The sequence below is a fragment of the Triturus cristatus genome, chromosome 4_2, assembly GCF_964204655.1.
Source record: "Triturus cristatus chromosome 4_2, aTriCri1.1, whole genome shotgun sequence".
Classification (NCBI taxonomy): domain Eukaryota; kingdom Metazoa; phylum Chordata; class Amphibia; order Caudata; family Salamandridae; genus Triturus; species Triturus cristatus.
The window spans coordinates 115,883,381-115,900,314 of NC_140586.1; the positions used below are offsets into that span (position 1 = coordinate 115,883,381).

At 40.0% G+C, this 16,934-nt stretch overlaps 1 protein-coding gene and 1 long non-coding RNA gene across 2 annotated transcripts in view; both read left to right on the top strand.

Annotated features, from left to right (window-relative positions):
- The window catches only part of SHFL (shiftless antiviral inhibitor of ribosomal frameshifting), a 171,602-nt gene extending 163,460 nt beyond the window's left edge, over positions 1 to 8,142 (top strand). Inside the window, exon 9 of the mRNA XM_085600742.1 lies at positions 2,255 to 8,142. Within this exon, the coding sequence (XP_085456868.1) occupies positions 2,255 to 2,487 (233 nt within the window). The 3' untranslated portion in view covers positions 2,488 to 8,142. The remainder of the gene's footprint in view (positions 1 to 2,254) is intronic.
- Positions 8,143 to 11,133: 2,991 nt separating this feature from the next.
- Positions 11,134 to 16,298, top strand: LOC146833117 (uncharacterized). The gene is made up of 2 exons (XR_014960200.1): positions 11,134 to 11,536; positions 13,211 to 16,298. It is a non-coding gene; the product is annotated as an uncharacterized LOC146833117 (long non-coding RNA).
- The last annotated feature ends 636 nt before the right edge of the window (positions 16,299 to 16,934 follow it).

A 16,934-nucleotide genomic window follows, 5' to 3' on the forward strand; every position in this document is an offset into this window, starting at 1 on the left:
GCTCCAGTCCAGTAATCCACAAAACAATTTCATCCCTTTAGGATATATGCCAGGGGCTTGGCGTATAGACAAAGTAAGGCCCCACTCTCTGCATAACCCGTCCTTTCAATTACTGGGCCATGGGTGTAACAGAAAATGCACTGGCCATGAGAGGCAGCATACCTTCCAATCCTCCGCCACTCCAACAACAACCTCAAAACTAATTTAGTGCATCCTTTGTGCCATCTGGTAGGAGGCAGGATCAGCTACTTCTGCAGAGCTGGCAGTATATTGCATCCCAAAAATACGTCTGATGGGGGCACACCCTGCCATTCCTTTTCTTCCCACTGCACATGCTACCTACATTAGAATGCTAGTAGAAGGACCAACTGTCCATCTTATGTAGGTAAGTGCAGGCTCTTTTGGCCAAATGAGCCGCAGAGATGGTATTGGGCTAAGAAGCGGGGTTTGGTCTTATTTGCATTCATTCCGTGTACGAAGAACAGAGGCCTCTGTCCAATTCTAGATCTGTGCGCTCTCAACGCCACCCTGCACAGAAAAAAATGAAAGATGGTCCTGCAGGACCGTTTTTTTCATATCCTCATCCTGAAGATCACTGACACTACTTGTGGTTCAAGATGGGCCATGAGCACTTTCAGTTTGTGTTCAATTTCACCCTCACCAGTGCCCCTCTGGTATTGTCAAATGTGATGATGGTTACTGCCCATCGTCAGAGGTCAGTAGTACCAGTCTTCTCCGACCTCCATGACTGGCTGTTGATTCTGGGCTTGCCACAGTCCATCCTGGACCACCTGTAGATGATGAACCTCTTGACATCATCAGGCTTCTCAATCATCTCATAGTGCCGCCACTCCATGCTCATAACTACCACTCTACTTACTATCTGGAAACCGCATAAACTTTAATTACTTGAGCTCGACTCTCTTAGATGCGCTGTACCAAAATAACCGACCTCTCAGAAACCACTATGACTCATCAATAGACATGTTATTATTCCCTTCTGCAATGTGAGCAAACCAATGGATCTTACTTTAGGCTGAAAGCTGTTGCTTATTGCTCAATATAGTGCCATCCCCGTATTTCCTCAATCTGACTCCACCTGTATTCATATAGCGCAATATCTGTTTAACCTCGAGGTTCTATTCGGTATTCTGAAGAAAACAACAATAAATCCCTTAACCTCTCCATACCTTGTGGAGTAACTGCTCCACCTACGCATTTGCCAGTGTTTGTCTCCTCGCACACCTGCTATATAAACTAAATGCACACATATGGCCCTCAATTTCATGCCTTCTATTTATGCTCAAAATTCCCACATAGTCCACACTCTAAAGTCTCTCTCTCTTGTACTTCCTCCAGCTTTCGGACTGGAAATTAGCTTATGCACAATTGTTGCCTGAGATTCCCTACATGCAAACATAAGAAAGTGAATAGAGAACACACTGAAGTTGAAAGTTTGAAATACAGTCTGAGTTAGTCTCTGCAAACCTCTACGGGTGGTTTCTAACTGGAAGAGAGTAGATGAGCCTAGTCATTTGTGGTTACGGAAAACAACTACACACCCACATAATTTGGTCCTTATTGCCCATTTTTTCATGGCAAACGCAATCAGTTAGTTAGATAGGTTCAGAATAAATGAGAGCAGGGAAAATTCAGACTCAGAAACATATGAGACTATTAAGTAGTGTAAACACAAAGACTGATTTACATATCCATAGTATTAATAATTTAAAAGTAACAAGGAGTAAAACATGATAAGCTCCAATATGAAATCAATGCGTGTGATAGACATATTGGCATAGTTTACCATATATATACAGATGACAAATCTAATTGAAACTAAAATATGTATGTGTGTGTGTTTCTGTATACTGTAAACCATCAATAATGAATCTTCATCATGAATGGGTAGAGGCTAATGGCAGAGGCTTGGGACTGGTGTCAAAGTGAAGAGCTCCAAGTCCGCCATCTGTTAATTTCTGGCTTAAACAGCAAACTGTTTGTACAAAGGCAATTTCAGGACTCTACCCCAAGCTTTGACTTTTGATCTGTATCGTCCCTGCTCCTCAGGACCAGCATTCATCCCATCTGTGCTCAGAACGGAGATTTAAATCTCTGCATTAGTGGGTAGCAATATTTGATTCTGATTAGCAGCACTAAGTGTTGCCCATGTTGCAACAAGGCATGTTGGCTTTACATAGGCCAATTTTGCTTCATGCTCATATTCTTTTGCCCTTTTTTCCCCACAATTAAGAACCTCATATACCCGGAACCCACTGCATCCACCCTAGGAGTAGAGCCAGGAACGGTCTTCCCAAGGTCCTGCACCCAAGCCCAACTCACGAGAGCACTGGTTCTACTGTGGCAACATGCATCAGCCAGGGCAGCTTGGACATACGCGATATTGATGATCTGATAATGGACGATCTGAAGGAGTCTGCTGAGGAAGAGGAGGACGACGACGATGCCGAAGACAGCGATGATTAAGCAGAGGGTGAAGGGACTGTTTTTAAGAGGAGTTTAGTGCATCTTTTTCCCTTGCCCTATTCCTTTGAAAACAAAAAAGGCTTCCATTCCTTTCTTGCTAGCAAGCTGCTATACTGCACTTTTCTATTAATTGCTTTTACTCTATTACTCCTTTATCTATCCTTGACCTTCTCATTCCTTGAAAATGGCCGTGGAGTCGAGGGACTTAAAGCTTTACACTGAGCCTACCACAATGTCTTATAATATTGTTTGTTTTCAAAAGTGCCTTTTCACCCAAGTAGGGTAACATTGCTCTGGAGACAGCACTTTGGGAGCAATACTGCGCATGCAGACCTCTCTGTAATAGAGGTCATTGTTTGCTTTCATGCTTCAAAGCTGCTTGAATGTTCAAGAAGGGCAAAATGATCTTCAGTTTAACATAACTTGACTTGTATATGATTGATTGATGAAGTTAGGCGAAGAGATAATTTAATGGCATGTCCTAGGTCATGCGCAGTCTTCGGACCAAAACTCAAGTGACTCATAGTTACATCCAGCTGTGACGTTCAATTTAGGGGCAGATCGCCCCCGCACAAATTCTTCTTGGAAAATGTTTAGAAGCAGAGTTTTAAGAGAGGTGCTCACTTTTGGAGCGTCAGTCTGATATTGTGCACGTCCTAGTTTGACAGCTGACTCAATTTTAGTTAAAGTGCAAAGAAAGACACAAAACACAGGTGCATATTCCCACACTTTTGATTTTAGAGGATTTTGTACTCATTGAATACTATAAACATTTCAGAGAATGTTTGTTTTTTCATGTATATAGCCTGAATTTAGAGTGGGTGTTCATTCTAAAAAGTATAGATTGATTTTGGAGGTATGTTTTTGACTAAAAAGGTTTTGTCTCTTCTTAGCAATTTCGTATGTGTTTATGAAGCTTTCCAAATGACATCTGATAGGTTGAATTTCTCAGTACAAAATTCACTGGCTTTTTTTCTAGCCTGATTTTTTTTTTTTTTTTTGCCGGACCTTTTAGAAACAAATTTGTATGTCATTCCATGGGACGAATTAGAAGTCCATAAAAACAGAAAACACATTTGTCCTTTATTTTATTCTCTGCAATGAATCCAAAAAAGTGTACAGAAACAGAACAAAACTATACATGAGCTGATTTTAGCAGTTATTTTTATGCAGCCAATTTACAATTTAGATCTGTTAGAGCACATTTTAATATTCTGATATATAGAATGTTGTAGGAAACAAATTCTATACTTCTGCATCTTCACCCGGCATGATCAGTCAGATAGCTGTCATAAGGTGGGGCTGCCCCCGGGCCACACATAGTGGCATACACCTTAGCAGATTTTAACAAATAAATTATTAAATAAAATTCTCCTGTCAAAATTACAGCCTGCATAATCTTATAAGAAAAGAAATAGTTCAAATGTGTTTATCTTGGCAAAAAAAACCTCCATTTGTTAATATTCATAAACACAGAACATGAAATGCTCTTAGTGACGCATTTTGTAAAATATATATAGGACATATATTTCTGTCCATTGAGTAATTGGTCCAGGACCCCGACTGGGGGCAGAAATATTCCGATGTGACAAGTAGATTATCAGTTTCTTCTTTGGCACCTTATCTTTCCTTGACTTGTAAATATTGTTTATTGATCTTATATGCAGCATATTGCACTAAAACTCTATGCACTCAAAACTCTGGAAGAAAGACCACTTCACCTTTTCTTTTTTTTTATTTGGCTGCTGTAGAGTTCAGGTATTAAACATATTATTTACTGCAGCAGTGACTCTCCGTGATCTTCATTATCAAGCATGGCAGCGTACAGGGCTTTGTTGATAAAGTTCTTATATTTCACACTTATTTTTCTAGCATTCACCCCCTGTTTAAAATTATGCATTTCGATCACCCAGCCCTTGGTTTTCTGTTTCCGGGAGAAACGATTCACATTTGGTCTTTACTGAGTTTGCACAGTGGTCCAAAAGTACATAATATTTCTTAATATTTTATGTGTTTGTTTACAACTACCACATACAAACATGTTATTCAAATGGTAACTGGTTTTAATTTTACTTTCCATTTTTGTATCTCTCCTTTCATTATATAGTGTGTAAAGTAGTAATAAAAGGGCATTTCCTAAAATCCATTATCCTGTGTTGTAAGTTGTTGAACATAGTTAAATATATATTACATTTATGTCTATGTTAAGTGATGAAAATGACTAAAATAGAGAAACATATTACTGAGCACTTTTTTATTAAAGTATGCCAATTTGAACTTTTCTTTCAGTCGCATAAATCTGAGCAATCAAATTAATTCATACAAAGTCCAAAAAACAAACCCTATTTATGGAATAGCTCTAGCTAAGTATGTTTTATCAAAACCTTAGTATCTAACTTTGTCACATAGCTCCACATGCTTTTGCTCCTTCATAAAAACATTTTTTTTAAAGTTAGAATGCAGACACATGCTAACGTAAAACAAAAAGTCTTTCAGCTGTTTTTGTGGCTGTGTTCCAGAGATGCTATGTCTTGGGCTTGTGCACCTTGACCATTCCTATGATGCTCTTTGGCAAGTAGGCGGAAGATGTTGAGGTAAGTATAGTATCCATTTCATACCATCCACCTTGGTTATTTGCTTTTTTGGTCATATCTGGGTTTTATTTCAGTGATGTGTCTGAGGTTAGATGAAGTAGGGCACAGAAATAATCAATTAACATGAATCCTGTGTTAATAGATCACCCTTAGAAATTATAACCATGGCTAGTAGACATATGGCAAATGTGTTGACATCATGCAGAGTAGACCGATATCTTGTACGGGTCATGTAGGAGGATTAGATCATACTTGCAGTGCATGGATGTAAGACATATGTGATTCATATTCCTCTATTACCGACCTCATGTATGTAGCACTCATTACCCTCAAGAGTAATATGTGAATTTGCCCTGCAGTAGGGTACATACAATAGTTAGCAGCCTCAGTCTGTTTGGTAGGAAAGGGCAAGCTTAACAGACTTCAAGAGGAGCTGTAATGTTCTTTGCTCAGCTGAGATGGCTTTTGTTTAGAAGTGCAAATTGTATAATACACCTGGACTCATCATCAGTAAGGAATTTCAATAAAGAGACGTTCTGGGAATTGTTGCATCCACTTGGACCTTTTTCCTCAGATTATTTGTGTTATTCGATTTGCCAGGGTTAATAACTGACTTTCAAATTGAGTCATTCTTTTTTGTGTCTCAGGTTTTATACTGATGGTGGTAAAGTGTGTCTGTCTGTTGACCTTTGGGTAATATTTTGCCTGTGTTTTTGTGCAGCGTAGCCATACTCATGTTGAGACACTGTGTAGGTTACGTCAGCTGTAGAATCCATTCTTATGACACTGTGTAGGTTAGGTCATCTGTGGAATCCATTCTTGGCTCTATATTTTATGCTGACATTTTGTTTGTGCTAGACTGACACTTCACACATTGCAGGGAAATATTGATTACATGAACTCTCGGAGTTTATTTACACAAATTTTGCCTTAGCGTGAATCACAATGATCTCTGAGTGTCTGTTTGCCCTCCTGTACTTATGTAATGAGCAATTGATTATAAGTTCCCAGGACAGATAATGCCCTTACATCACGATATCATGTGTTCACAGCACTTACTATGGTTTAGTACTTTATAGATGGAAGATGTTGTTTCACCACAGGTGGAACAAGTGTGACTGGTGAGACAAAAATTGGCTATAGTTCAGAAAGCTCTTTAACGGTAGGTCATATGGCATTTAGCTTGAGAACCTTGTGGATTCAATTTAAAAAAAAACTGTTCTCGTTTAGAAAGATTGTTTGCTAATCTTTTGGAATATATTTGATTGCATGCTGCCATAATTTAATTCACCTTTTATTAAGTGTCTGGTTGCTGTGACGTGTTTTACAGTGAATCACAGCCCCTATTTAAGTGTACTGATTAGAAGTATTTTACATTTCTTTTACAAATCTGAACCAAAAAAACAACTAGCTTGGCTAGCCTACTTTGTTTAGTTTCTTCTGTTTTTGTTTTTAATCCTATTTTGCTTGTGTACCTTCAATACATTTTGTATCCTGCATCAACTTTCATGTGGGAAGCTCTAGCTTCTTTGAAGCCACCAATGTCACTGCATAGTGATGTTAAAGTTTACTATCTCTCTCTCTTTGCAAAGACCAAATATGCCATCACCCTTGTGCAGATTTTTGTCTCCCAGGGTATTCAGGAAGATGAGGGTGCCAAATGTTGTAATATTGAAAGCACAGCTGTTTGACTTATACGGGTTAAAGATAAATAGAAAGTATAGTTTAACATTAAGTGCAAAAGGAAGTTTTGTGTTGCATCCCTAGCAAACAAACATGTATTCAGAGCATTATGTGTCATTGTTGATTATTGTAATGTGGATTTACAGCAGAATAGGAAAGCTATCTGAGTGAGTGTTCTTCTACAGAAAAGAATAAAATCTGACATTTTTCAGAATTAAAATTCCATTAAAGATTGAGAAATCACTTTGCCTCTTTTGAAAAAGACCGTTTTACCTACAAAATCTCCAATGTTCAAAGGATCTTTCCCAATCATTTCTTCAACTGTTTTATCACTCAATCCAAGATGTACAGTGAGGCACTATTTGTGCCATCCAAGAGAATTTCCTACATTTATTTAGGGTTATCTGTGATGCCATTTTAGCTATGGATCTTGTGGATTAGAGGAGCTTTTGATATTAAGTATTTGATGGTGGTCATATGGATAGCTTCTTCTTTATGTCCTGCAATTTTCACAAGGTTCTCTGTGCATTCAGGAGCTCTTCAAATTGGCACTACACCAAGAGTGATCTTATTATAGTTTGATAGTGTGTAATGTCTGCACAATTTCTGAAGGGATAGGTAACATGGCTTTCGATTAAAATGTGCAAACATTACCATATCATGTTCTGTTCTGCGGAATATGAAATTGAACTGATTTTCTGCGCAAAATGTCTATTTTTATAACATTCTTTAAGCAGCTCACTTCTTAGGTGTGTCCATATTATGAATTGGATACATTCAGCAACTATTGGCAAAGAAATTCAAGAGAACTGCATCTTGCCTAGATGGAAACAAAATGGCCATTCAGGTTGTTTCTTTCAAACTTTTTATGAACTTCACATTTCAGACTTGATAGCTAAACCAGTACAGTTTAATGCAAGAAGATTGATTTATTGTAAGAATCAAATTGTGGATCATTTTTACAAATCTATACTGCCATTTTCTTGAGGCAGACTAGCTTGCATGTCCTAAATTCAGTTATGATTTGTTGCAGAATATAAGGGAATTTAATGTCTCTGTACAATTATACTTGTACTGACTTCTAGTATAAAATATTTATCTTTATTTTCTGTTGTGTTTGTAATGTTATGCTGCACTGATTCTTTGCTTTTACTGTCAATAAGCCACTATTTCCAATCCGGAGATCTAAAAAGTAAATGCAATATTGTGAGTGTAAACCGTCAGTCCAGAAACAATGTATAACAAATATGTTGCCAGTAGCACAAAAGAGGCATTCATTCACCCTAGGTTTCAGTGCAACTGATCTTATAATAACCAATATCTTACATTCTTGGCTGTTTAACTGAATTAAACTGCGGTCTTAACATTTCTTTTAAAACTGCATCGGTTCTCATTTTTTTCTCATTTGCTGCATTCTTGTTTACGTGCCTGAACCCTTAAAAGTCGACCTCAATCTGTTTTTGTTAACAAAACATTGTGTACTAATCAAAGATATGGAATATTTGCCACAGAAAAAAATGGTGTCCCCAATCATTTCACTCTTTTGGGAATTCAAAATATGAACTGTGTAAAAACTCAACATAATGAATTTAGAGTAACTAGAACAACAGAGTAGAAGTACACATGTTAAGATTAAAAGATATGCTTGAGTTGCTGCCTTGTAAATTTGTCCCATGGTGTCCCTTTTATGATGTAAAATTCCATTTCAGGAAACATTTGCTTGTGGTGAACAGCACTAGAAAAAAATGCACGTTCAATCTTAGCCTGAAGCTGACCTAGTAATATGTCATTTATGAGCACAGTTTTTACTACAGCCACATATTGCGAAGAAGATGGGCTTGCAGCACATTTTGAAACTTTAAATGTTGGCCTGTCAGTACGCAAATATTAGTGATTTCCAAACTGTCAGTTGAGTTGATGAGGGTGGACATAGTCATGAATACCGTAATTTACGGGACTCGCCTATTCATTTCTGTGAGTTTTAAAATGTAACCACTGAGTGACTAACGTTTTAAATCCATGAAATAAAATATAATTGATAGGGACCTTTCTTATTTTCAATTGTACGATTTCGGGGTTGTGTTTTTGTACGGCTCTATAAGCATTAGCATGAAGGAGTAATAAAAATGCCATTACTTACTGCGAAGCTAAAGTATCATACAGTATTCCATAATTGAATTAAATTAATGTTCAAACACAAGTAATCAATAAACTATGCATGTTTCGCAATGATATATGAATCCCTAATTTACTGAAAATATGGTGAGAATTTATTGTGGGCTTGGCAAATTTAAAATGGAGATAAACATGATAAAGAAAAGATAAAAATAGTAGCAAGGAAAAGGGAGACTGACTTGGAGAAATCGCCTCTGCCTTCTATATTTATGTTTTAGAAATTTTACAAGACCATTGAGACTTACAAATAAATGTTATTTATTAATTTGACTGGGAGTGAAATTAAATTGAATGAAAAATGTAACATTTATAAAAATAGGTTGCTGGGTTACTGCACTCTTTAAGGGGAGGAAAAGGGGTTTCTATAGATGACCACTGCAGCCCCCATGCAATATACACAGATAAGCTCACCACTGCACCCAGCCCGTTGAAATGGATCACACAGGGCCTCCCAAACACCGTCCAAGGAAGCAAAAGGCCTGGTCCCAGTCATTGCTGCATCAGAATCAGAGCAGCTCTCCGACCCCTCTCCGGTAAGCCACAATAGAGACAACATTACAACAAAAGTCCAAAACAATTGCTCACAACCACCAAACTGCAGCACGTCACTCCACCCTTGTGTAGGACAAAAGGTACCATCCACATCAATAAAGCTCACGCACAGATACACACGTTAGGAAACTATGGAGGTAGGGGGCCGACAATGCCCATGAAAACGATGGATAAAAGGAATCACCCATATGCTCACGAAGATCACCCCATAAACTCCTATTGTAATGGCAACGGGGTGCAGGACCAAATGATCCACAAAATAAAGCTCCGGTGATCCATGACTAAACAGTCACATTCCCTAAATAGCTGCCCCAACTGGGGCCACCTTCTGGTACCCCCCGAAAAAGTTGTGCAAAATGAGTGTACAGAATGTCCCCCCACAAAAAGGCACAGACATTTCCTGAGGCTAAATAACGATATATGTTGTTCTAAGCTAACCTACAACCCACAGCTCCTATCCAACAGGTCTGCAATTGAGCCACAAGTGCACCACCTTTGCAGCGGCCCGCCGCTTCTTTAGCCACAACTTCCCGAAGCTCAAATTTTCAAACCAAAGACCACAGTCTGTTTTTACGAATATTTTTTTTAACAAACTCTTTTCACATTGTGCTAAAGCAAAGACACCCCAGACAGCAACAGACAGCTAATGTCTTCTCGTGGAACCTATCCTAAGACATCCAATGTTCCAAATGTTATGTATATTTGTATCATTGTATACCATCTGTTAAGTATGGGTGTGGTGTAATGACAGACCTTAGATCTCCCCTGGACCAAGGAATGTACCGTCACTTTCCCAGGGCGAGAATATCAGTTCCCAACTTATGGAATATAACATATACACAGCACTTCCTAAGGTGGGCAAACTTTCAACACTCCCCCAAAGGCAAGGCAAGAAAATAATAATTTGCGCATCACTTGTGAGGAGTAGCGCCAACTTCCTATAACACAATTACCTGCTAGAAGGGAATTCACCCATCCTTCTACAACAGAATACTTGGCCAAGAAGAGTCCACACCACCTGCTACAAGGAAAAGACGAATTGGTATATCTGGGATGTATTTATTAGTAAATAGCATCACACAGTAAGCCAAATGCACCTAACATAGCAGGCTCTAACATATCAATAGTATGATTGCAAATATCAATCAAGACAAATATATATTTAGAAATATATATGTATGGATATAAGAATCAGAAAATAAGAAGGAAAGGAAAGAATTCAGAGACAGTTAGTAGAGACACCTCACCTAATGCTCCATTTCACCCCACTTTGCTCAAGTGGAGTCCATTGCTTGAACCGGGCGAAAGCTCAGAGGTGACCCCACTTTCCGTGACAACACGTCTGCTCCACGGAAGAACTTCCACCGAGCCAGTGTAGACTCCCCTTTTTAATACACATTCAAAACACAGCGAAGCTTCTAGCAAGCCACGCCCCCTAGTTCTCATGAGAGCCAGTACCAGCCTGCTTCAAGGTCAGACCAAGGGTTGATCAGGCCCCTGTTATGACTAAAAGTCAAACCATGTACATTCCTCTGATAAGAACCAGTTCTCTCTAGTCAGTAAAATGCGAAAAACAGCAGAAAAGCAAAACACGCCCTCTTCTTCACAGAAAATGGCTTCAGAGTTAGTTAAGCCATGCACACAAAGGCCCAAAGCAAGGTGGAATCAAAAAAACAAGGAGCACCTATAATTCTCATCCACACAACTTACAAGCACCACTGTGCACACAGAAAAGTTTGAAGCAAGGTAAAGTCAGAAGGCAGAATGACATTAGACCACGTCAAAGCCAATAGGTCAAAGTCATAATTCACCTAACCCAAATAACATTATACACTTAATCCCTCAGTATACCACATTGAGCACATGTGTGCACCACCACCCACAAGACTGCACCTCAACATCCCATACCTTCTATTCTTGGAAAGACTATTCCACTAAAAGATAGAAGAAAAGCAGGCATATGCAAACCCATCCTACATTAAGGCTAAGGTAACATAACACACTTAAGTCAGTACAGAATGGTGGTGGTTGAGGGTCATCATAGGGTGTCTGTTCTGCTTGGGTTTTCGGATCAGATAGAACCCGCTCAACAGAGCCTCTCTAACCCAAACCAGAACGTTACCCCCTCCCTAGGGCCTATTTATACCTAAATAACCACATATATGTACCACCTAAGGACAGGGAATTCCTACTATATATACCTCACAGCCTCGCGGTCCCAAACGGACCCAGGACTTCCTGCCCAGACGGCAGCCACAGCCTCGCGGTCCCAAACGGACCCAGGACTTCCTGCCCAGACGGCAGTCACAGCCTCGCGGTCCCAAACGGACCCAGGACTTCCTGCCCAGACGGCAGCCACAGCCTCGCGGTCCCAAGCGGACCCAGGACTTCCTGCCCAGACGGCAGCCACAGCCTCGCGGTCCCAAACGGACCCAGGACTTCCTGCCCAGACGGCAGCCACAGCCTCGCGGTCCCAAACGGACCCAGGACTTCCTGCCCAGATGGCAGCCTTAGCACGAGTTCATCCTATAATTACCACGACATACAACAAGGGAATCAGTGTTACTATATATCAGATCACACAAAGACAGCTAGTTGAGCACAACTTGTTCCCCAGTTCGAGGGGCTCCTTTCTCCCTTATTCAGTTACCACCTACCTGATCAGGATTAACATCTGTTCATGTCAAGTCACAACTGACTAGAAGAATAGGTTACCCTCTTATACAAGAACACGCAGCACATATTGATTCGCTACAAACTGAATACTTTATTTAGTTACTACATACATGCTCACAGAACATAATACATATCACATAACCTGCAAAGCAAAGTGGAAGATTAAGTTGTACACTCTAATAGTAAGGGGTTGACATCACCTTGGTCGTATGTAGCCTGCACTCAATGGTCATCTAGGTTCCCTTCTCGTCTGCGCCTCGGCTTCGCCTGGAAGTCACACCTCCGCAGTCACAGATCTACTCCCTTCTCTCTTCTCCGAGTCACTGGGACCTCTTCCTCATCGGCTACTCTCTTCTCTTTGGCTATTCTGTTAGAAGAATATCTGTCTCTCGGTTTTTTCTCCACCTTCAAGTTTGTCAGCTGTCTTCCCTGGAATAAGTAGTAGCTTTCCTGCTAACGGCCAGGTGCCGCCTACGGACTAAAAGAAAAGTGCCAGTATCTGCCTCAAACTTTTACTAATATAGATGTGCATTTCCTCATGGAAAATTCCAGCCCGTAACCTGCCGCCCACCAAATTCTTGTACCTCCCCGTGCCAAGGACACGTTCCCAGCCGGCCGGCCTGATGTAGTGTCTTCGGCATGAAGAAAAATACAATCCTTCGATAAGGGCCGGCCTGAACCGGTTCTCTCCAAGCGAATAACACATCATAACTAAAACATCACCCTCGACCTAAAAACATCCCAAGCTGCCGGAGCAGAAAGAAAGATGGAGTCTCTCCTGATTGAGGCCTACCAGGCCTGAATTCAGCACGGCTCCGTGAAATACCCTCACTACAGGACAGGTTACCCCTAATACTAACGAATCTATCCCCTAGGCTATGTGTGCAAGCCCTGATCTATGGGGAAGAACACAGGATCATGTTGAAGTGCCTAGTAAATAGGCTCTATACACTACTCTAACCCTTAAACTTGAATGGAAAGAGACTGAAGTCATATTGGTCCCTCTTTAACACAAGAAAGGCCGGGAAAATCGAGCAGTACAGGTGTCAGACCACAAAAGTGGCTGATTCACTACATGTGGCCACATCCATCCGTAGACAGAAAGCTATCTAGTCATATGGAGCCTACCTTGACATTTCCAGTGTTTGCACAGGGACCTATCCCACCTCACTTATAATCACACCGAACCGAATGCTAGTATCCTACACTCACTACACAGCGCACTCTTACACAACACATGGTATCAGTACATGACCGCTGTGGGTGCTCAAACATCAGCCAGTTTGTGCTCTGTCTACTCGCTGATACCACACTTTATAGGCGCAGACAGGCTTTATTTATCCCAAGAGATAGTTCCTGAAAAAGCTAATTGTCTCATCCACCTGTACCTGTGTAGGATTAGGGCAAAGATGCAACCTAAGGTAAAACCCTAAAGAGTAGTAGTAAACGCCACCCAGTCTGAGACCAACCCCACAGCACTGTACAACCAACCCCACAGCACTGTGTAAACCTAGCGATATTCAAACCGAGCTCGACAGGATGTGCAGGTGGGGCACTAAAGGGGAAGACACTATTTGGCCCTGAGATTTTGCAGAGAAAAATATCTGGGAGGTAGCCAAACCTCTGCACCAGGGCACAAGCACGTTCGCTTCTGCCTCAGTATGTAGTCCCAGGGTGGCCATCAGCGAATCTGCGACAGTCTACTTTAATAATAAATGGACCCCTGATATGGAGTTCCATTGCAGGGCCATTCACCTTGACGATACAAGGGGAAATGAGTCTCTAGGGAATGGTTGAATACCAGCATAGATACCCCATGTCAGGAAATCTGGGATGCTGAAATAGATAAATATACATTGCTAGAGGGGAATGGGGCAACCCCTAATTTTACGGAAACTTACAATGTATTCCTTGTGTTTCAGAAGCAAAGGAATGGTCCAGCTTGGCACAAATGAGAATTGTGGCGCAATACTGCATGTAATAGACATGCAATAGGGCACCTCCGCGCTGATGTGTATATATACTGGCATTGAACGGAATTTGCCTAAGCTCTGCTCGTCCCCGGATGGCGGGGCCTCTGCGTCCTTTTAACCATATACAACGTGACAAAGGTCATCCCTGGAGAAGACCTGTCAGAGTTGTTCCAACATCCGTTACAGAAGAAAATACCTCTATTGCATCAAGCTCGAGCGAAAAGAACTGCTGATTATTTTGGCTGAGCTCAGTACAAGGACATTCCAGATGAATTCAGACTGTTCTCTGTCACTCAAGTAAATTGGGAAGGGTCCATACCCTTCTTCACCCTGCAAACCAAGGCGAACGCTCGCTGGTTGTAGGTAACCAGATGGGAAATGCTGAAGATGATCAACGATACTGAGCTTGGCCTAAATGCAATCAAGGAAGAACTAAGAGCCATCCGCCTCATGGTGATGCAATATCCGTATGTATTGGACTTGATGGTCTGGCCTGGTACACCACTACTTGGTGGATCCTCCAGGATAGTCCATGGTCAAATATCTTGAACCTTGCAGATGTGATGTGTTTTCTTATCAAGATACTCTCTATTTTTTCATGTTCTTGCATCGTACATTCATCGTACCCCTTCTTAAATATATGAATTTTAAACTAGGTGAGGCCAGCTCTTAGTTATTTACAGATGCTAACTACTGAACACATCTGTTTGAAAATTGTGGCGTTTTTAAAGTGAGATGTAAGGGACAGATTAAGTATGAGCAATTAATCGTTTTTTGAATTGGCTTCTTATAATATGCTAGGGGGGCCTCTTTACTTTCTTCTTGGTGTCTCTATGTATTTGTGGTTTAATTACTATTTTTTATTAACTGTGTACATGTTTTTATTATGGCTCATGTTTTATGGAACTTGTTTTCTGAGGTAAACATTTTTATGATGATGAGTCACGGGGTACCTGTGACTCCTTCCTTAGTAGGGAATGCACATGGGCACTGACTTCAGTATTAGATTGTGCCCACACAGCGGGTGAGTGTAAGTATGGCCTCCATCCAAAGCATTGATTAAGCCTTTAATTGTGAAAGCAAAAGCTTCTTGGGCAATGGGTCCAGATGGGATTTTGGTCATAAAAAAAATGTAATGCACTATGGTCCACCTTTTTAAGTCCAATCTTTAAATATTGTTATCATCATCTGGAAATTCCATCATCTTGGAGTGGGAGCATGGTTATCCCCATATATATATAAAGGGAGATAGGTCTCCGCTCTACAACTATTGACAGCTCTAGATGCTGTTGGAATTATATTTGCAAAAAGTCTCCTAGATCATTTACAAGGGTTGGAGACCAAACAGGGCATGCTCCTGATAAAACAAGCTGGATTTAGGATAAATTGGTTTCCCCTTGGTAACATAGCAATTACTGAAAAATATGTAGTGACTAGAGCAGTTTTCTTTAGGCTGCATCTATTGATTTCGCCAATGCTTTTGATTGGGTTGATAGACCTACATTACTGAAGAAGCTTTTTAATTTGCCCCCACCTCTCAATTTATTACATTTAATAATACCTTTTCATACCTTGATCTGGTGCCATCTTATATCTAATCAAGAGTTGTAATTGTTTTTGCTATATACAGATAACTTGGAGATATATGATTTGACTCCCAAAGGTCTCCAAAATAGACTTGATAAGTTACAACTTTATGATGATGGGCATTTAAAAAAACATAAATACCCTTAAAAGTACATTATTTTAAGGAAAAGTGTAAATTGAATATATATATATATCCTGCAGAATGGAAGTAGTGATTGTGGAATAGCACTACATGCTATGGCAGATTTCTGTGTTCAAGGGCGTTCCCATCCTTTGGTAGGGCTGGTGATGGGATATCTGGACCTTATCAATATTTGCACAGGAACAATGTTTTATGACGCATCGTTTTGTTTAGATTTGATTGTTTTAATCTACCGGAACCATAATGCACCGCAAATAATCTGATTGTGGAATCTCAATTAAGGGCATGGAAATGTTATAAAAACAGGTGTGAAGGTTTAGGTCATTATGATGAACTGCCGCTTATGTCTGTGAGCAAGGTGAATGAACCGAAACGCATTGGGGAGGCTGACATTGTTGTGCTTTGGATTGCATTAAAAGGATTGTATCCATTACATGAGTCCACTCTCATTTCTTTCTCATCGTGAACAAGGCCGTGAGGTAACGGCAGAAAGTCGTGGATGTTTTGAAATAATAAAAATTGCCAGATAACTAACCTACGGAGTGCCGGTTCTGAATCTTTGAACAAATATATATATATATACATATTTGGAATAGGGGATACTAGATAGATAGATACTTTTTTTTTATCTTGCCTAAACGAAAAAAACATATATTTTTTTCTATTTCCTTTTGTTCCATAAAGCTCTTGTCCAAGCAAACGGCCTGAGAATATTTTATAATTTCCATGAATGAAGGCATTTCTTTTTTCCTGTTAATGATGTATCAGTAAAAAATTTCTTCTAGCTTATTGTACGCTTTGGCAATATTCAGTGTAAAAATAATTATTTTCTGAATGTTACCTAAAAAGCTTTGGTTAAGTTATGTAACTTGAATACGTGTGCTGCACTTCCTGAGCTCCGTTTAGAAATTTCAAATAACCAACTCGTACATGCTGGGATTCATAGCCATGCTACATTGGTGGCTGTAGTTCATTTTCCCCTGAAAAAACTGAAAATATTACTATTTTATGATGCTTTATTTCAGATAAGAACTGACAATATCTTATGCAGGATCCTTCGTACTG